Genomic DNA, 22,755 nt, shown 5'->3' on the forward strand with positions numbered 1-22,755 from the left:
TGGTAGCCTTTAGAGTGTAATGTTATGTAATTTAATGATAATGCATATAGATTGTTGCATAACATGTGAATACAAAATGACATTTACAGTTAAAAAAAAAACAAATCTACTGACATTTAGAAATATAATTTCATAATCCGTTTTTTTTTTTTTTTTAACAAACAACTTTCAAAATGTTAAAACCCAGCTGCTGCCCCTTAAAGACTCCAGTGTTTGCACATCAATTTGCCATGTTCAGTTGAAAAACACACTGCCCAAACACACAAACGCATACTTCTACTCGGAGAATATCTACGAGCATGCAAATGCATATAATGAATCATTCATTAGATCGTAGATCTGACTGTTCACTTGGGGCTGCCACGTCCGTCCATGTTTCCAATTTGTTAAGGTAGATGGCTGAGGGACCAGCCACTTACGTTGGCATTTAAAGCATGCACATTAGCATTAACAGAAGCTGGAATTAAAACAACTAAGCTAGCCAGGCTTTCACAGCTAGGCCTAATGTATTTCTGATACAATATACTTTTACTCAAATGGAGGTCTGCAAAACACAGCTGCCAACTGCACAAATCAATGGGACATAATAATCATCATAATCGTCCTTTATGCCATGGGTTTGACGTTCGGTTTTGTAAAGAGTTTTTATTATATTTTATATATGCACATGAGTCATTCATCATGCATTCCAATCCAACAAATGATATTCAAACTCGATAAAGAAATAAGATCCACTCACTTTGCTGTACCTCTTTTCTCTCAAGTGGATTTGTTTAATTACAACAAAATTAGGCAGTGCAATTAAAACATACAGTAAAAAGTATACCCTTATATAAATGCTAATTAAGCCCTTCTGCAAACAGCAGCGAGGAGGAAATGGGGTAACATAACATTATGGGCAAGATACAGCCAAGATAAACAAGTAAAAGTCATGCATATCCCTCAAATGGGAGCTCACCTGAATAGGACCAGTAGGGGTCACCAGCTGCCCTCCTCTCCCTCATTACGCCTGTGCTCCCATGGTTCTCTTCTCCAGCGTTCTGAGGTTGGCCAACCGATGCAACTGTGGGAGGCAGACATAGAGGTGAGAAACTCCGCAGGGGAAGAAAAGTTTCAATTACATCCTGAACAAATACTTTGGCAACGTATCCCACAATCTATTTAAAAATGTATGAGAAAACGTAAAAGTCGGCAACATAGTGAATATAAAGAAGATAATAAAACATGAATACACAGTCCAGTCTCCCATAGGGTTAAATTATTGTTTGTATTTTACAGGTTACATTAGATTTACAATTTTTTTGTGGCGATGCAGAACGAGATGCGCCCTCAATGCAATTTCACAAAATGTGAGAGTATGAAGGTTGGGGTGATGGATGGGTGTTCAATATGTCCAACTTGGGGTTCATCCCCCATCTCCACTGGCTGGGCAATAACTCAATATCATGTCAACTTTCAGCAGGAGTATGTTGATGTCGCAACAAATACTGTTCTCGGTTTAAAAACTCTTCCATTAAACTGGAGTTCCCACACGCACATTTTGCAGGAATGACTTGAAGAAGGTCTCTGTGATGAGTCATCCAAGATCAACTATAAAGGGTTGCAAATCCAGTACTAACATAAAAATAATTTCAAACCACATTTAAGTTCATCTATACTTCAATTCAATACAAACATAAAATCTCCTGCTAAATTCAAGCCGTTGCAGCTTGTGCTGACAGGGAGAGACTGAATCACACTTTCAAAAAGAAAACTTTTACGTAGGCTTATATCTTGGCCTGGCTATGATGACACATTTCCGTTGCACAAACAGAACTGGTGCAAAGTGAAAATCCCTTGCTTTTTGCCCCCGAAGCCTTCATTTGACACAATGCCTTAATGGGTGGTAATGATCATCACCATCGGGGATCTGCAGAGAACAAGAGCTTCTCCTTCAGCCCCCATGATGCCTCTTGCTCTCTTACAGCTACAATCAATCAAAACATTTTACCGCAGCAGCAGCTATGCTGGTAAAGGAAAAAAATAATAAACCAAATGCTCAGAATATAAGCATATGAAGCGCCATGCACATCATTAACCAGTGCTTCTATGCTATGGAAGCTACTGAAGGTATATATAAGATCCTGTTTTTGCTTTGTAATGATTGTAACAGTGAATAATAAAGACACACCCGGCTTTTTTTGTTGTTGTCTATCTTTATGTTTTCAACCTGTTTTCGCTGCTGAATCGCTTTCATTTGTATTTATCCTTTAAACGCATATTAGAAACTCTTCTGTCTGCTTCTCTTTGAAATTGCTTCGATTATTACCTATTTAACTTCCTAACGCCAACTCTAAGCAGAGTGGAATACTTGATTAAAACTACCAATGGCAACATCTTTTAAATAAAAGCAATGAAAACACTTACTACTAATATATTCTCTAATCATTTTAATTTCGTATTGTTGTGCAAATAACCACTAGATGACAATAGCAGAGTAAAAGGCTAACATTAAAAAAAATGTGCCGGTTTAGACTGACTTTGAAAAATGTTGTAATATGGCACCGAAATGCACTACATGGGTTAAGTTTTGATGGATATGATCACTTCATGCAATTTAAACCAATTCGTTTATTTACAATTGGTCCTCAATGAAGAACACTCAACACTCATAATTGATAGCTGCATCCCTATAAGCATAATGCCTCAACAGCCTCCCTGTTAAGATCCTATGTGGAAACTTAATTTAGTAAATGCAGACAGTGCATTTACTAGGGCTTAGAAAATCAGCCCCTGCCTTCTGGGCACAGATGTGTCTCTAGCTTCTAAGGGCAAATTGCCCTTAAAAAAAAAAAAAATCAAACATTGTCAACAAAATTGCAGTGAATGCTAGAGGCACAAATTGTCCCTAAGCATACACACTTCCTACTCCCAGACTTGCAATAATCAAACTCATTGGGGAAAATGGGCTCCACAACGGATGCAGCCTATGCCAGTAGGGAACAAAATGTCTGGCTGAAGCCATTGTCAATCAGGTGCTCAAGCAAAACAAGAATGTTTTGTGTTGCCTCAAGCATTCCAAAACCAACTGTGGCAATCAAAACCCAGAGATGCATTGGGTAATATTGGTTGCCTGTTGCTAGAAAGATGCAAACAATTGGGTGGGCAGATTGTTTCTGTGTAAAAAAGGAATGGCAGGAAAAACCAAAAACAAGCAGAGATGACAATCTGCCAGACTCTAAATGGAAGCAGAAATCACTGTTACCAGCTGCAATACAGTTTGGGAATCCATTTAGATAATCCATGATGGATCATAAGCTTTTTTGTACAACTGGTTACAAATTGTACTCTGAAGTATGTTCATCATTTAAAAAAAAAAAAAGATATTCACAGAGCCTTAGAAACACGCATGCAATACAGCTAATGTCACATCCAAAATGCAAACAGAACAGTGTCTTCATGAGTTTGTTTTTTCAGCATCGGTTCATTCCAACAACATTAGCAAAAGTGCTATACCAACCACAACCATTCCAGCACCTTAATACAAATAATATATACATTACATCATATATCCAACCAAAACAGATCGAGATTATGCTCATTTTAAAGATGATTTTACACCTGTAATTACACTTGTGGCAGGAGTTGCCTTTCCTCAGTGTATAAGTGCATGCTATGTATCCATAACAACATATGCATATTACACTTGTTAACAGTCCCATGAGGTTAAAGGTAACTTCTGAACAACAGCAGAATTCCCTGGACTCCCGGAGCTTAAACACTTTAAATAGGCAGTTGGAGTTGATCAGCATCACTGGCCAGTGATGACGTGATTCACATCGCGTCACGCCCCCCTGGTGTTATTTCAACAGCACTTATCAAAACAAAATGCATGTATTTATAAACTACATAAACAGCAAGATATATATGTACATTTTTTACATTTTTTTCTTTTCCGAAATATGAATATCGGCTGAGCAACTCATAATCGGCCCCAAAAGTCCCGTATCGGTCAAACTCTGACATGCACACAGACACACACACACACACACACACACACCTCCAGCCACTTAGACAAGCTCAGCTCTTACTAATAGTTGCATCATTACTGAGGATTAATTAAACTAAGCACGATATACAGCCAAGTCTCTCCTTGCACTTAAAATTGCCGCAATACTGTCTCCAAAAAAAAAGGCCCTCCATTATGGTATGAGACGCTTACACAGTGTTTTCCAAATCAAATTCATTGCTTGAAGGGAGGTCACAGAGGCTAAATGGGTCAAGTCATAAATGACTGTTTTATCATCATCAGATGTATCAATTTGCGATAGAGAAAACGGGGGTTAACGTGAAGTGTGAAACAGAGATGCAGGGCGTCTCTGTGGCAAACACTTGGAGCATATTTGAAGGCAGGTTGTGAAACAGGAGGGCTGCACCGTCTTTGATCAGAAAGCATAGGAGACAGCACCATGTCAACAGTTTACTCTCATCCATGTCAGCCGTCCCCTGTGGGCAAAGGATTAAAGCCACAGCATCTCTGATAGAGCAGAGCAGACAGATAACACAGTCAGAGCTGGGCCTGAAGGAGACTGAAGAGAGCGGCACAGCATTCAAACAACATTCAGAAATCCTGAACCCAGAACATACAAGTCAATCGCAATCATAGGTTAACCAGTCGTTTAAATGAGATGCTCTATACGGACAGTTCGGCCTATAAGTTGTTTGTTTTTGCAATTGCATTTCACGATTGTGTTCTCAGGAAGCACGGAGGAAATAAAAACCATCAAAATACCTACAGAACAACACCTTGTACAATGCCTAGGCATACAAAATCATTTTCCTTGTTTCATTGCCCTGAGGGCAGTTAAATCATCTACACCACCATGAAGCCCTGCTATTTGTTCCATAATATCACACTCAACAACAAGCCAAGAACCCCTGAGAGCCCTTGAAAAACAGCAGCCTAACAACAACCACAGGAGCGTTTAACTTCCATTAGTCATTGGGGGCTGGAGTTAAAATATCAATCTTATCACCAGCGCTAACATCAGGTATGTGAAGGGAAGCAACGCTGGCACGTCTATGTCACCAGGAGGATTATTTGGGGATGGTTAAGCTATCAAATGCCTCCCGACTTACCCTGTCCATGTGATTTACACACTAAGTGCTGCCGGTACGTTGTTTAAAGCAACACATTTCTTCAAGCTTCATGCAGATAAAAAGCTCACAATGGTTTTGGAATGGTATATTTTTTTCTGTTTTCGGTTGCTTAATTATAGTCGAATCCAGACTCATTAAAAACTGTGTGGGACCAAAATACAACAAATAAACAACAATATATTGAGATTGTTGTCCTAACTGTGTGGAACCCCTTTTGAAGAAAATGCATATCAACACAAATGTAACGCCTTCATTCTTCCCATGAATAACGTTAGTGCTTAGCTTATTATCAACATGCAAAAACAGTCAGATGTGACAGAAATGTGATTTCACACACCAATGTGATTCATGTGAGAACGACTACTCTAAGCATCATATGGTAATAGTCGCCTATTGGCTTATATAAGCTGAAAATAGAAAATGGAACACTAGAAATAAAACAATACTTCTAAAAATAGAAAACCGGGTCCCTTTTTTTATTCCCATGATGATATCTAGTTCTTCTTTTTTTGAGAACACATATCAGGGAACAGTCAGATGTGCAGATCTCGGGGCTCTTCTGTGACTCCCCATATACGGCTAGTGCCAGTTACTCAAATTCATTTAAATGACGACTATAGGACTAAATGGAGTCTATAGGCTCGTACTCAGAGTCATCCATTCATTTTTTACCCATCCGCAGTGACAGGCTGTAAAATATTAAGCTGTCAATATTATATAGTTTTGTTTTTAATCAATAAAGCCCATGAAAAGACAAAAACAAACAATGCATTGTCTCTCAATACGGCGCAGGAGTGAACAGTTGGGTACTATTTTCAGCTGCATGCGTGCAAGTGAGTAATTACTGCAGTAATAAAGCAGGATGGTGTACGCGAGATTGCCTCAAAATAAAACTACAGCACCTGTGTTTGTGGCACTGAAGGAACATGTTACGATGGAACTTCTGTTCTGGTTTCACACTGTCTACACTATCAAAGTCTTTACTACAATGAGAAACTACTCAATACCTTTAATTTGTCAAATATTTAATTCACACATTGTGTGACAACGCAGGCTTTACCATGTCGCAAATTCCAAATGTAGACTATATATTTATTGAACTACCAGAAAACGTGCTATATTTCATTGTGCGATATTACATGACCTATATCCGGATAGAAGATTTTAGTATTGTGCTAGGTTGTGTACAAACCTTCACACATCTTAACCCCTGAAGGGAGAATGACACTCGGCAGTGGAACAGCTGAAATACCCAGGAGTACTGGTGTTACTTTGTGCCATTATCACCTAGAAAAGAACACCTTATTTAAGCTTAATAATCATCAAGGGAAAAGTCAACTGAGCTCACGCCCTATGGATATAGATATATAGAATAAATGATGGAGCTGTCAATTTTCCTCTTCAAATTTCATTACAGATTTTTTTCAATATTCAAAATATATATAAACATTTGTAATGCTCAAATTCAGCCGATTATTAATATTAACTACAAGGGCTTACAGGATGCCAACACCATTATCGGCAATGTGGTTGTTTTAATTCCTGTCCACTAGGGGGCGTTCCAAAAACAACACCAATATTTTGTTGAATTACCAACAGACAGCTTTCTAGATAATTAAATATGAAGAAAGTAAAACAACCACATTGGTGTTCTGCTGGGGATGCTGTGTCCCCGTTGCCATGGCTACGCCCTGCTCGTCTCACCGTCAGCTCTACTTTCACTTTTTCCACGTGCATCCTGCCGTTGGTCGTGTTCCAGATGAATAAGCCGATGGAGACGCAGGTCGATCTAGCTAGCAGGAAGCAGCATGAACGCATCTTTGTCATGACGTCATCGCTTCTAGAGGTCCATCCATATCTTTGTCGTCATTTCACCGAGTGCTACCGTGTGCGTGCCATGTTATCATATATATGCAGCAGTATATATAGGGTTAGGGTTATATATACATATACATATACACACATACAGACAGACAGATAACAAAAAAAACACAAAATGTAAAACACCAACTTCCCCTAAGACCAATCACAAGTGTTCAAAGGCAGGTTGAACATCAAAATGTGTGTCTCTCGATAAAGTCCTGTTTTGCCCCTGACGTGTCAGTCAGCATTATCTTTGACATTTTCCTCCAGCATTGACCTGCTTCACATTCACAGAGATACATATAGACACTTTCAAAGAAGTGATTGAGGAGGAGGAAAGCACAACTCATTCACGGCACCCATCCCCATTTTCTCATCCTATGGTCCTCATTTATCTTATCCTTCAATTAGAGGGAGAGATAATGCATATTATTAAATGTACTAATTAGACAAACTGCAGTCTTAACAATTTACCTATATTTACCTATTCTTTCTGCCCAACTTCATAGTAAGTGAGCTCTGTTTTTTCCCACAGACACCGTGAGTGTATGAAAGGGCAGATGCAAAATTGCTATGTATATGAGGAACAAATGTGCATACTGAGGGAGACAGCTGCTGTCTCTACAATCTCATCTGCAATGCATGGTGTCTGTCAAATGTGAGAACATCTGCTTGTCTTTCTGTTTTGGTGAATTACTAACATGTATTTATGACAAACATATCCACATTTTAAACATGCTCATTTTATTTCAAATGCCAAACGCCTGACTCAGCCCCGCGGTGTGTGGAGGCTAACGTGGTTACCAGAAGAAGTCATGATAATGAAACGAGGGCGGGGGTCGAGCACAGAAACGGGGCGGTGGAGCTTGATCATGAGAGCGTGCCTGTTTCTCGTCGGAGTCTCGATATCCCCGGAAGTGTTTGAGTCACACCAAGGACCTCAGAAACATGAGAACTGCCAGGATCAGCCAAAGATACGGGACAGAGGGAGCTGAGTCTTAGGGCTAAAACATCAGTTCAGAAATAATAAAGCAACAACTCAAATCCCAATGCAGATATTTAGGCCTACACAGCTAAAAGCAAACAAGCAGTTTCAGCAAAGCGGACATCGGTACCCTTGGGCCAAAGAAATGCAGCCACATAAGGTGAAATTAAGCCCATTAGTATCGAGTTCAGATCCTTCCTTGAGCAACCCAATGAAAAATGTAACTACAATTAAATATAAATAACAAAAATAATAATGATACATTTTAAACTTCCCTTCACGGCGTGTCTTAATCCATTTTTTATTTTATTTTTTTTGCCTTTTGTGTGCATGTCGAAGCCTGTCTGGCTTCTTTGGTCATCATGTTAATTGACAGGAAGTGTTATCGCACATTCAACAGAGCTGAGCTGTTTCTGTCATTGCCATGCAGGGCTCTAAAAACCCTCAAATACAACGGCATAGTGAGCTATAGAAACAAGTAAGTCCAGCGAACAGAAACTCAACCCAACTTTTTAAAAAGTCCAGAATACTTGAACAACAAAAGCAGTGCCATTTTCTCATTATAATCAAATAAAAATGTCAATAATCTCTCAGCTGACTATTCAGATACTTGCATTTTATTGCAGTTTAAAAAGGTATACTGTGAGGAGTCATAATACCCTGTGCTTTAATAGTACAAACATCAGAGTTATTGGGGCTTGAACGGTGCAGTGTGTCATGTGTTACACTGTTCATCAACCTTTTACTGCAAGGAATAAGGGAGGAACAGTGCATCAAACGACCTCTAAATAGCACGTGGGAGAAAAGGTCTGGATGAAAGTACCCAAAGTATTTAGCCTTTCTTTTAAAAAAAAAAAAAACAAGGGGGGGAAATAAATACATCCTGGCTTTTATTCTCTATTCATAGGAAGCTGGTAAAGAACTATTGTTCCATTGTTTGACCAAAGCTGACTCCTTTATTAATTAAAATGGCATGACTTCCTGTGGAGAAGTCAACGTTAACCTCATTCAGTAGCATGCGGACTGAACACAATAGATGACTACACCTCAAACATGGTGACATTATATAGTAAATCTGAATTGTGTCAGTGTGCTTCTAGGGCAATGCTGCTACAGTGAAGTAAGTGCATTAAATAGCTGCCGTGCGCACTGATTGAGTGCATCAGGGGCTCTGATGAAAACCATTAACAAGATTAAACAAATTCAGGGCTCGTGACCTCTTTACTAGACCAGCTATGGCTTGTTCCCTTCAGACGTCAATAAACAATCCTCAAACGTTTCTCCACACACAGTCGCTGGACCGTACATAACAGCTCTGACAATGTCAAGGAAATTTACGGTGTAAAGTGAGGTTTTCAATTTTCAATATGTGGCAATTGGATCACTTAAGTGCCAAGAGCTTATGAGGTCATTCCTGAGGACATGGTGTGCAGCCCTGCATGAATTGTCTAGTTATTGATTCGGAAATAAAATCAGCTGCCTCTGGTGGATACATAACCCTCCTCGCGCATTACTGGTGTTCATGAAGGCTGATGGTTGATTACTCGCGATGCAGATGGATCCGTCTGACACAACAGGTGTGACGCCAATGCTGCCGAGCCGGTGATTTGAACGCGGGACAACCCGAATGCAAATGTGCTTTAGCTACGATAAAAGTGATTTCAGTTTTAAAATACTACTATGCTTTACAACATCTAGTACTGGTGAAAAACGCTCACTGGCCAAATGACTCAATGTTATCCCTAAATAATACCACCGTGTGCATCACTTCCAAACCGGCTCTTTATGCCAGGGGCCATGCAAGTAGTCAGAGGTTCTCCCTTTCTCTTGAAATTATTTTTGAAGTTGGACTCTAATCAATATTTGAAGGTTGGTTTTAGAAAGGATGGAGACAGATGGAAAACCACAAAGGGGAAAGCACTGGATACCACTTCAGCAGCCTCACTAGTCTTTATTGTACGTAGTTATTTACCTCTATCCCTCTCAAGTGATAATAACAAGCACATACTCAAGAAGGAACATAACGTAAATACAATTTTGCTGGATAAATTATAGAGAATCAATGATGAAAATGTCATATGTCAATAACACACAGTGAATGAAAAGCTGCCATTGTTTCAAGCGATTTTGCTTTCTGTGTTCCCCTAGGAATGAAGTTAAGATCGCAACATGTTGGCTCCATGCATTCAGTAACGTCACAAATTACTCTTTTTTTAGTATTCCCTTTTTTTCCAACCTTTTAAATTGAATTTATATTTATTTTGAATATTTAGTTGATATTTTGCACACTTGTTAATTATTATATGTTATATACCATATATCCACTGTTTTAATTTCATTATAATGCTCAGAAATAGCATGCTGAAGTGCGAGTTCGAAAATGAAACCATTTCTTTTTCACACCAAGTTATTGTCAGTTTCCGCGGATCCCCCGCTGATTTAGTTTTGACAACTAAAATTACAATATTTTTCCATTGTTCAAACTGATTAAATGTTTTATAATCAGAATCAGGAAGAATAAAAAGACACCCAAGCATTACTAATGTTAGTCGGTTTAGTCTAGTTGGGGGTCTGGATTGAGTTTCCTCAAAAACAAATACGACCCCCCTCCTGTGTTCTTATGTGGTAGTGTGTGCCTCGCAATAAGCTTAAATACAGAGGTTATATCTGTGGGCTAAACCATAAGAACAGGCTCCTGCTGATTAACATAATGGCATCACTGTAGGAATGGCCGTCACTACAAGACGGCCACTAATTAGCCAAAAGGGCTTACAAGACTATTACAGTATCCATCACCTATGCCAACATTTAACTCATGACAAATGAGGACATCTGCCCAGACCACAGCCTCTCCTCTGTTACGCACTCTCTTTCAAAAGTCGTAGCCTGGTGGTTGTGTGTTAAGATATGAAAGTGTATCCTGTTCTGGTCAAATCAACACCTACCGTGGCACTGATTCCATCCTACATTGCAGCAAAACAAATCCAAGGCTAATGAACTTTAGGTATAATGCACTCAAGAGCAAGAAAAGAGAAGAAAGGCTGAAAAACAGCATTCAACAGAACAGAACTTGGCCGAGACTGAAGGTGATGATTCTAATCAAGCAGCGACGCCACAGCTGAGTGTTGAAGACGATGTGGCGGTGCATTTAGTTGCAGCTCTTATGGCCTTAAGGTACGTTCACACCAAACGCGGAGCAAATGTTTTCGCAGGGTGCAATTGCATACAACGTCAGTGCAAAAACGAATTTGCACTTGGCAGTGTCGAGTGGTGTGAATGACGAGACACATTTTTTTATTCAAAATAAATTTCAACCCAACCCAAAGACTGTCTGTGGTACAAACAACAAGGTTGCTGCCTTATTTATGTCTGGGTGAGGATATTTTAGGTGATGATGGAGCAGCTACAGTGTAAGCATAGCCTACTTCCAATCGATCCAAACGGCATTCAGAAAACAAGCATTTAAAAATGTATAAATGACAGACCTGACAAGCCATGACTTTGGACGTTTACAGTAGACCAGTAGTAAACCAGCCGATGTACTTCCTATTCACAGTGAATACAGCTCAGAGAAATTCTCGAGCTCCTCTGGGTGATGTTATGAAATCGAACAGGACAGCTTCGGATTACCTGGCGTATCTGGTTATTGATAAAACATTGTCTGTGTCTACATCAAAATAATTAATTGCCATGGAAGCCGCTCTGCGTAATCCTAGCGACCGGCTCCTCTGCCGACAGCAAGGGGCCTCTCCTCAACTTTTTGAAAAAATAAATCCCCCCCAAAACCAATGGTTAATGTCATGGATGCTATGGTGTGTGATTTTTCATTATAACATTAATTAAATTCAAGTCATATTCAGCTGCCTTTAAAATTCCAGAGCTGTCTTCACTATCTTAGAAAAGCACCGCTCTTCAGCTCGGGTATGAAAAAAAAAGATCAGTAACAGGAGTTGTTTTATCAGGTATTAAAAAGATCAGAGAAATATTCGCACACTCCTCAAATACGAGTAGTTGATATATAGTCAATATCTTGCTACGTTCTAAATGTATTGATTTGAATTTAAAGTGCTTTTTTTAATGTCCTAGAAAACACAGATATGATTTTCCATTAGCAGCAACAGTAATGAATATACTTCCATTTGCTGTAATCAGTTCATCTACATTAGTTCTTCTCTGGGCCATGAAAACAAACACAGCTATTTAATACAGAACACAGTCATAGAAATGCTTGCATCCTATGTAACTTCACTAGTTTCCGTGATGAGCACATTTTTCTTCCTTTAACACTGTAGTTCATGTGGGCCTGTCTGAGCTGACTACAGGTTAATTGATCATAACACAGTAATGATGAGGCTATTATGACACTCTTCAAATGACAAACAGACTGGAATATGTCTTTGAATCCTAACCTTTAAAATAGGACATTTACTGGATATTTCCGCAACTGTCAATTCATCTGCTAATTAGTTTTTGATTAATCGCTTTAGCTATAAAATATCATAAAATGGTGGGAAATGCCTGTCACAATTACTCACGGCTCAAGGTGATGTCTTCAAATGTCTTATTTTGTGTAACAAAAACAGCCCAAAACCCAAAGATTCTCAGTCAATTACACTAAATGGCAAAGACCAACCATGAAATCCTGACATTTGAGAAGCAGGAAGCAGGGGAAATACATTTTAAAAATACCAAAGCAACTATTCTACCATCAAATAGTGAACTTTTCTTTCAATCTGTGTATTGAGTGATCAACCAATTGTTGCTGCTGTGCACAGATCAGCCGTCTGCTGTTAGACATGAGAACACGGGTGAGTGTTCCCACTGCTAAGATGAACATCCATAATACTGCCCTCTGAATCCTCTTCACTGATTTAAGAAAAGCATACTCCAGTCCATCTACTGGCAATTCAAATTTCCATGAAAAGATATATATATTTTTTTATCTAAATAGCAACCACTTCCATTTTATCAAGATGGCACTCATTAATGCCACTTGTGCTATAAAACCTATTCAAAGCATCTCTTCCTAAACATAACAGCGGGTGATTGCCATGAGAACAGAGAGGCTGTCGAGGCAGAGTGGTTGCTAGCTCCCGTCTTCTTCGCGATGACTGCTAAGTGTTGGGGCAGTTGATTTCTGGAGTCCCGCAGGGATTTGTATAGTCGAACATGGGGATAAATCTCCGCTACTGTGGTAAACACTTGTGTTGTGTGGATTAGATTAACAGTGACTAGACGATACAACAACCGTCACACCTTCAGGTTACACCCGAGTCTGACAGATAAAGCAGACACATGGGGAATTTGTACGACATGGGCAGCTGAAATTACCTGGCATCAACTGGAGGGTGTTTTACATGTTTCCCCTTTTTAAACGTTCAACAAATTCAACTGTTGACCGTGTTGTCTTTTAACTGTTTAATAAAAACAAGAGTTGTCCCTTTTTTTTTTTTTGAGGAAGCGTTAAACAATGTCTTTCTGAAATATGAAAATGTCAAAAAGGGAAAGGCCATGGTATTCAAATCCCTAGTTAATTGGGGTTCCGCTACCAGGAGGGTTTGAGTGTTTGTGTTGAGGAAAAGAAACATTTGCATTCCCCAAAGGGGAGCACGTCAACAGGATCGATGGGGTAGACTCTAAACTCCTGTTCTGCCTCCAAAAAAAAAAACTATCTAACTCAGCACATCTTCTCCCCTGGAAGCCTCCGAAATTAACCAACACCAAATTTTCACACCAACTGCCTCCATCATTTTTAAAATAACACGCATTCTTCTTACAAAATCCATTGTTTGCAAACAGTAAGCTGTCACATACAATACATTATAACACATCGAAAAGGGCCTAACAACGCCGTCTTTTTAGTAACGTGGTTAAATACCGCCCCCTTGCTTGTTGTTTTAGAGGTTTGTTTCAAAATGGAGAGAATGCTCCCAGGGAGACGGTGGAAGTGTGTGAGAGAAACAAACAAAACATCAAGCTCATTCGAGACCCAGAGGAAAGAGCCTGGGGACGGATCTCTCTGGGTGTTAACTTAGGGAGGGGAAAAAAACACTTTTAACAAGGAACTAATGAAGTGGGTTTAGCACTGCAGTGGAAGTCCGCATACAAACTCAGTGTTAAACTCTACTATTCCTCTTTATTTACCACTTACAATTAAGCTCATGATGAATGATCCCTAATGAGTAATAATCCCTGAGAAATTCTGACATGTGGTGGTGAATGACAGTACAACTATAGTCTGTGAAACGCTTTGTGTTCATCCGACAACAAACAATACATCATCAAACAATGATGCGCCGTCATGATATTTCAAAAGCAACCTGCTTATCATACTTCCTCGATAAAGACGACATTTAAAATCCAAGTGCCCACATTTTTCAATGCTTGCGTAGATTTCTTTTCTTCAAACTACTTTATTTACCACATCACCAACGTTGGTGATTGGCAGATTCTTCGTCTTTGCTAACTCTAAAACCTTCGGACACCTGGCAACATCGTATGACAACTTCTGGGTATTGGGCTGATGGTAGCAACAGCCGTTTCCCCCCTTGGCAACGGACCTTTCCAGACCTTTTCTGCAGCCAAAACCTTCAAAAGCCAGAGGTTGTCTTTACAGCAACATCCAATATTCTGTCTGCTCTCTCAATATGCAATCTGAAAAGTGAGTTCAAATAGTTGAGCGAATCGATCAACAAAGCTAAACTGGAGATAACGGAGCTGCTGATTATAACTGCAGAACCAAATATCTTATTTTCAAGATGACTTTTAAAATACCACTCCTAATTAATAAAATAAAAAAGGAGTAGCCAATTTGTCACATTTATTTAGTAACCTAATTTAAGGGATCTCCTGAAACTCCTTCAGCTGACTCCGACGATCAAACGCTGAACCAATGTTAAGTCTTGCTCCTCCTTTTGTCACTTAGCGCTTGGGACCGGTACCGAAATGTCGCTTACGGTCAAACTCAGCCATGTTAGTATTTTTCCACACTAACTGGCAACCCCAAAGACTCTTGACCCCCGACTACGCAGAGATTCCACGTGATACCAACGTCGTTATTCTATTGGCTCAAAAGCCTTGCTAGAAGCCACAGCCACACATCTATAAAGAGGTAAACAAAACAAAGACAAAAACATTTTTAAATGATTAATTCACAAAAAGTGATACTTTTGCTTCTGCATCTTTCTCAAAGCTCTGTGGATGTATCATTTTTCAAAAAATGATTATTTTACATAAAAATTTTTATCAATTACCTTAAATCTCTCTTTAAAAAAAAAAAAAAGCATATAAAACCAGAGCAAATTATGTCCAAATAAATCCTTCACACAAATTTAAAAATCAATGCGTTTCAAAGCAGCCCACTGAAAAGGAAGTAACACTGCTAAAGCTTCTAGTTGAATAACCAAAACCCTTGGGTGTTTTTTGTAAAAATGAAACAGCCAATGCCAAAGATCTGAGAACTGTCAGGTTTGCATGGCGTCATTTCAATTTTAAGCATTATGTTGCCGTTTCATTTGAACAAAACACTTGTCTGTTCCAAGAGTGATAACCACTATACACAGCGACTACCACTCTAGTTTGAAGAGCTGGGTAAAGACTACTTGTTTTACACATAAAGACTGTTGTGACTGCATTTTTAACTAAAAGTGGCCTGTATGCATGGTAACAGAAAGGTATACAGTCATATTTTAGACATTTTCTAAGGCTGCTTAAAATAACTAGAACATAATTCTTGCAAGAGTTAAAATTCAATTAATCAAATGCAACTTGACTCTCATTCTATGAGCATGTTTTGCATTCAACAGAGAACCTTGCGCTTGATGAAACATGCACAGCCTAATCCCATATCTTCAGTGATTGTCGCCATAATTCACGATGGGGAAAATGAGCCTCGTGGATGGGATAGCCTACTTTTGAATTCACTTTTCCTCGCCTCTGAAAGAGCCCATCTTTAATGTAGCCCACCAAGAAAAGAAAGGGGGGAGAAAAAAAGAGCACAAAGCAAACACATGCTCATTTGAACCACAATAGCACAATGCAGGAAATGAGGGGTGGGGGGTGGGTGGGGGGGTGAACCCTGAAGGTCCCATTGTGTCCAGCTCCACAGGGCAGATTTGACCAACAGTCCAGCTGTAAGTAAAGCTGACAGTATCACATCGTGGCAAGATTGTTTAAGGGGAAAGCGGACGGGCACCTGAAGGACACAGGACATTTATTGATATGGTGAAGTCCTTGAGGCCAACAGTATACGTCCTTCAGTGACAGTGCCTTATTGCCTGGTCATTAATCACTATTCCCATGAAGCACAGGAAATAACGACACTAGTTTCTCCAAAAGCATTTATACTCTCTCGTTTGACCCAGCATGGTCGAATCGGGTTTGTGCGTCTGCCTTTTGGGTCGTATGCGCCTAGAACAGATGAAATGATTCGCAGTGAAGTGGCTGTGAGTCATTCTAAATGATTAAAATGCTACTGTGACCAGCTTGGAGTATCTTGGCTGAAGACCGAGTGAACTCAACCGTACACACCAAGTAATGAAGTGATGACTGATTGCCTTGATTAACATAAGTTATACAAATAAACAGTTTAATCACAATTAATGTCAAATTACTATAATTACCCTTTAAATAAAGCACCGTTCTCATAGCGTTGGGCTCATATCATCTGCAACATTCCACTTCAGTATTAATGCCAGCATCGCCAGACGGGACAACCTCGCCAGTAATTGCCGCTGTTATGGATACGCTATAGGTTTTCATTCTCTTCTGCTTCATTTCATTTGAAAACATAACTGAAGAGCGGGGCTAAGCAGAGGATGGGTGGCAGAGTACACATACCCTGCTCAGTCTTAACTACTGCATCCAGCCGATTAAAAAAAACACATTTCTAAATGCTAGTGTTTTCACGAGGATGTCCTTGTTTGGTTTGCATATGCATCCATGTGCAGACGGTGACATGACACACATCTCGCCGTTGATTTCACACTATTCCACTCATCAATGGTAATGTGCCAAAAAAGGCAGGGAAGAAGACTGGTATTTGAAATCCCTTACATCTGGATTCTAGCTATTTTTAAAAAAGAATCTGCACTGCAACTACTTTATGGAGGGAGAAAATGCATCCAATGTATTTGTGGGACATCAAGGATTCACACGAAGCTTTCTGATAGATAACACTGGATGTAAATATAACTTTTACTTGTTTACAAGAGAACTCTACAGGGCACCTTCGAGGAGCAGCACGGCCTCTAACCGCCAACATGCTGCACTTTCATCATTTTCTAGTAGCATTACAGATTCTGGAAATATAGGCTGGCTACACAAGCATATTGATTTGATTTCTTAGCGCTTAAGATGACTCATTAGTGTCAGAGCCAACAGCAACATTGCATCTAGCATGGAAAAACAGAGCAAGCATCCCATTTTAAAAAGCTCAATGCATGAGCAAATCTTTTTATAGGGCTGCCCCCCTCTTAATCGATTGGTCACATAATCAGTTGTTGACTGAGATTTGTATATTTGAATCGTTTTGCAGGGCGGCTTTATATATCCTTATCGTATCTATATCTGGATATGAACAAACATGATATTAATATCGCAACAAGCAACGATATGGACAATATTAAATTACTCGTGCTCCCCCGGCCCCCTCCGTCACAGCCGCCCAGGTAGAGCCCCCACCCCTCCGTCACATGGAAATATTTGGGGTTTTAGGAAGGAGGACGTACAAGAGAACGATGTGTTGTGTGAAGGGTCTGCCTCAGTATGACCAACATGTTTCACCCATGCAGCTCAAGACAGTGGTTGGTTGTTTAGTAAATGCATTTACTATGTCTATTTGGTATTGTTGTGCTAATTTTCGCTGTACATTTCAAACAAGTGTGAAATTATAGTCATATCGCATTGCTATCCAGATATTTGGCCTAAAAAAGCCCTACTTTATTGTGCTTTTTTGAAGATTAATTACTCATTTCCAAGAAACGTATGAGCACACGTCTGGCAAACGCACGATTTAAAGTGCTGCTTTTGTGCGATTTTTAAGTCCAACGTATCTGTGGATTAAGTCGACAGGTGTTACTGAACTAAGAATTTCATCGGTCAAGGGCAGTCAGCTAAAATAAGACGTGTAATATATTTTTGATAAAGTGATTAAATTAATCATAAATTCTGAAACTGATACAAGGTCGCAAATGTTTACTTGCACTCGCCCTTGCTTCACCAGGGAAATTATGACCAATTTCTCAAGCAGTATTTCCCGTCAGTGAGGACATTCTGCAACATTAACACTGAACCAAAGGAAATTATTCACACTCTTCTTAAACTTTAAATTATTCTGCTTGTGTCTGTAAAAGGAAGTCTCATTTATCCGACTGTATTCTCTGCCCTAAAAAAATACAATTTTAATTTACCTTTTGGGTATTTTGAATATAATTATTGAACAGAATTATCCTATCGCTTTAATAGTGTGTTGAAGCACAAACTGATTTCATGTTATCGGTAAATGTGATTTATAGAGGAAACTGGAATGTAGCTCTTTATACAGATGATGAGTTTGAAGTAAATTATGGGAAGCTTTCCCATATGGTCACTGATTAACCACCATCATACAATATGAGCACTAAGTCACAACTGTTCTTAATAATAAAATTGCATTATTGTTATTTTAACGTCTTCCCAGTCCAATTACACACATACGTAGGCTGGTCATTACATTTGTAGGCAGTAAACATAGGGTTGGTACCACTGGCACAAAAACAAGAACAACAGCGAATTATCTGCACGAGTGAGAAGTGATTACAGTTGCAGTGTGCCCCCATCGGACCATTTAGTGGGTGGCACAGGCAGCTGGTGGAGAGACAACAGAAACCAGCGCTCTGAGTCCGTTCACCATCGAGATGGAGCATATCTAACCAGTGCTATTTAAAAAAAACAAACAGGAGAAAGTTGCTTTTGAGATGTGTCAGTACTGTAAATATCGAACCAATTATCCAGAGACGTTAAAAGGAGGACCTTGATGATAATGATGCTGTTGCCGAGATCAGTGATGTCCGGACAGCTGGCATCCTGCTGGCACAGCAGTACATCAGGACCTCATTAATACCATTAATGACATGTTTGCTCACTAACATACTTGCAGTGAACAGTGTGATGGTGTTATTTGGAAAGGAAATCCCTATAATACAGTGCATGCAAGCAAAATGGCTGCTGTGTCTCTCAAAAAGCAGTAATTGTGTTTTTTTTTTTAATTTAAATTCCCCAAATCCTGTTCATTAAGGTGCTTGTCTATGCTACCAATTACTCCCTTGCTGTATCACGAGGCTTTACGCCTTTATTCACTTTTGTATAGTCGTATTCACACAACATGCAATCATTTCCTCATTACTTACGTGATGCAATCAGGAGAATTTCTATAATTAATGGCAAGCTATGCCTCTCATGACGACTGCAGAGCTGCAATTAAACCCACAACTTATACAAACAACTTATATAACAAATATAACCACATTTTTCACCAAACCAAGACTCCTGATATTACCCTTAAAGATATATATTTTTTTTAATCTCCATATTATTGAAGGGAGGGAAATTTTGGGGGGAAAACACCCTTGAGACGTTTGTGTTAGTGACAAAAGAACTGGAAGACTGCTTATCTAAACAGGGTTGGTCATTTCCGTTTATTGCCTCTACATACACTTAAAAAAAAAAAAATCTCTCAGATGTCATGAAAATCTGGCCAATTTCATCGACAGCCGTGTTTTTAAATCCGGTATGCATTGATTGAAGACCGAAAAATAATCCCCCTCCCTTTCAAATCTTTTACTTTCATGTTAACTGGCACCGATTTGGTAATACTGTCTATGATGTAAACTCTACATTTATTTTATTAAGATTTAGGTCAACCGGGCTAGACGGTAGACGAAAACAGTTATGTGACAGCGTACAAGTAGTTAAATTGGATTTATGCTCCACCACCTTCGAGCTGGTCTGCCCGTCAGCCTGTATTGCATGTCTGCTGCGTGGCAGGGGTCTGGTGAGACATGCCATATGAGAAAACTCTGTCGTGTAAGGGGCCTGGAAGGCTACTAGTCAATAAAGCTGAAAACTAAAGGCAGGGAAGAAGGGGATTTTTGGGCAGAGGGGGTAGTGACTCAGAGAGGAACCATTCTCCTGTGTTACATCACTGAGACTTAACTATGGGGGTTGATTGGTGCCACAGAGTAAAAAACGTCCAATTGGGATGCACACTAACTCAAAGTATCTCCAGTTGCGACATGTTAAAATGAAATTTCCATATGACGGATTATGCAAAGTTGACGCAGCTTCTGCTTAGTGACATCTTTAAATGCGTCTCATAAGATAAGAACCGGAGTGATAAACAATTATTGTCTGATAAAAGCTCATCACATATCTATCAGCGTCTATGCTTGCTAACATGTAAGAATTTTCCATGCAGGAATGCCAAAAATATCTGTAGTAATTTACATACTTTTCCCACCAGAGAGCACTAACACATTCATTTTTTTTTAAATAATGTAAAATATCTCAGTGGAAAGCTAAGTGTAATCTAAAGGGACTTCAGATTTGATGGGAAATGGTATACCACTCAAAAATATATGAAGATGTATTTACACAGAAGGTATCATTTTTAAATTAACTTGCATATTTCAATTAATAAATGGGAATTGAAAACATTAACTGTAGCATACATTGTTCTGGCGTCTTCCATTGTCGCCAATAGATCTCCTTTGGGCTACCATACTGCTTTTGTCACTTGTTTTTACCTTAATAGCAGCACTGGCGTGTCACACAAGTTCAATCCAACCTTGACCCTTGCCCCTGATCATCTGTATGAGGCTAGCCACGGCCCTACCTTAATGTTAATCTAGACCAGGCCCTGGATCCGAACCCCCAGAGGGCAGCGCTTTGGGAAATCACTATTCAAGACGGGGAAACTGACCTGTGTTGCACCATTCTGTGACCTGATGGAAATACGCTTTTTTCCCCCCACAGCTTTTTAAATCAAAAGGTGGTGATGTTAACACCTATGAAAATATGACGTTATCTTTAAAAAAAAACATAGCAGTAGTAATGAATGTGGACAGCTGTGATAAACTGCTGTCCAGCTGTGTTAAACTCTGGTCATCTCTCACACGGTACCGATGGACGATATTTCAATACTTTTTTTTGTGGCATTAATCGCCTCTCATACGTGCGCATCCATCCGCGAGCCAACAGCGCTAACTATCTCCCCTCATTGTCGTTTCTACCTACGCACGTTGACAGCAAGCACACACACATATACACACACACACACACACACACACACACGCACACACACACACTAACTACAGTCAGCCGATAAAGCAACTTGGGGACAAAACACCGCAACAAAAACCTGCAGGTTTAACAGGACTGCAAATTCCACAGTGGATAAAGTAACTCAACAGAACAGCTCAAATCACCCGAACGCCTGCAGGAATTACATCGGTACATTTCCCGAGATTTATGAACACTTGAGACGTCATGTTAGTGTGGATAACCGGTGTGGAGCTAACAAGTGAAGCGTCGGGGGGGTCAAACAGGATTTGGTATCAAAGACTAAATGTTTAACGTAACGTTAGAGCAAAAAAAAAAAAGGGGGGGGGGGGGGGGGGGGGGGTTGCGCCATAGTCCAGCTGCCTAATCAATAACATATGCACACAAAACACGGAGGCTAAACGTCTCAACGGTAACATAACAGTTGGAGGTTGAACTCGGCCCTGCGACGTTGCCTCGGAAAAATAGCTTTATCGACAAACCAAAAAGTCGCTTTTACCCATCATTACGGTATAAAAAGGACACATTCAACACCACGGACCCTCAGTAGTTGGGCTACAAACGTGAAGGCTAACCCGTGTTGCAAGTACTTACCAGGGTGACAGTCTTTGTGTTTGGACAAGGTTAAAAACATTAAGGATAAAATCCACCAGCAACTCGGTTCCCGTATTCTCCGCATGTTAGACCACTACATGGGGAGCAACAAGAAGGCAACGGGTGACAAAGTTTTTGAGTCTTTTCTCTCCGTTGGAAAAAAAAAAAAAAAAAAAAAAATCACATACACACGAGCGAAGCGGAAACGAAGTTGGCACGGCGGCCACGAAGGCAGCGCATCAATGTAATGGTTAGCGGTTCGACTGCAGAGTCACACTCGGGGGAAGAAAAAAAAGAAGACGGATTCACTCGCCTCCGGTCCGAGCGGAGGCTGTTTTTAGCTTCGAGGAATAAAACGACACGCGCACGCTACGGCTGCGCGAGACCAATTCAAAATGTGCTGGACTCCACCACTGTGCCTGTAGCGGGCTTCCAGACAGCGACATTCCCGTGTTGTGGATGAAGGGGGGGGGGGGTCAATCGGCGATCAATCGCCGTCTTTAACTACAGGAGAAAGTGGTCGAAAAACATCGATTAGCACGTGGTCGTTATTAAGTGATTAACCGCGGCGTCGGCGCGACGAAGGGCAAATGCAGAAAAGTGGTGCTGGAAATGTCCCATTCCTCCATCCAGGAAGTGGAGCAGCGGTCAGGCATGCATGGATATCTGACTGCTGGTCCCATCTACAGGACAGGCTGCGCGTGAGAGAGAGAGAGGGAGGGAGGGAGGCAGCGCGGGGCGGGAGCAGCGGAGGGAGGGGAGGGGAGGGGAGGGAGGGGAGGCGGTTCTTGGATTTGCCGAATGCAAAATGAGACGGAACGGACCCGGAGTCTGGTTTAATGTCTATGTTGCTATGA

General features: G+C 40.1%; 1 protein-coding gene across 2 annotated transcripts in view; it reads right to left on the reverse strand.

Moving 5' to 3' along the window:
• Positions 1 to 22,535, reverse strand: part of ca16b (carbonic anhydrase XVI b) — an 87,758-nt gene extending 65,223 nt beyond the window's left edge. The window contains exons 1-2 of one of the 2 annotated variants that reach the window (XM_084039810.1): positions 21,899 to 22,535; positions 959 to 1,063 (exon numbers count right to left, since the gene is read on the reverse strand). In XM_084039810.1, coding sequence (XP_083895936.1) covers positions 959 to 1,063; positions 21,899 to 21,983 — 190 coding nt within the window. In that variant the 5' untranslated portion in view covers positions 21,984 to 22,535. The remainder of the gene's footprint in view (positions 1 to 958; positions 1,064 to 21,898) is intronic. The other variant, XM_084039811.1, reaches the window with a different exon arrangement.
• Between the last annotated feature and the right edge of the window lie 220 nt (positions 22,536 to 22,755).

This window comes from Eutrigla gurnardus, assembly GCF_963514095.1.
Source record: "Eutrigla gurnardus genome assembly, chromosome: 2".
NCBI classification, from domain to species: domain Eukaryota; kingdom Metazoa; phylum Chordata; class Actinopteri; order Perciformes; family Triglidae; genus Eutrigla; species Eutrigla gurnardus.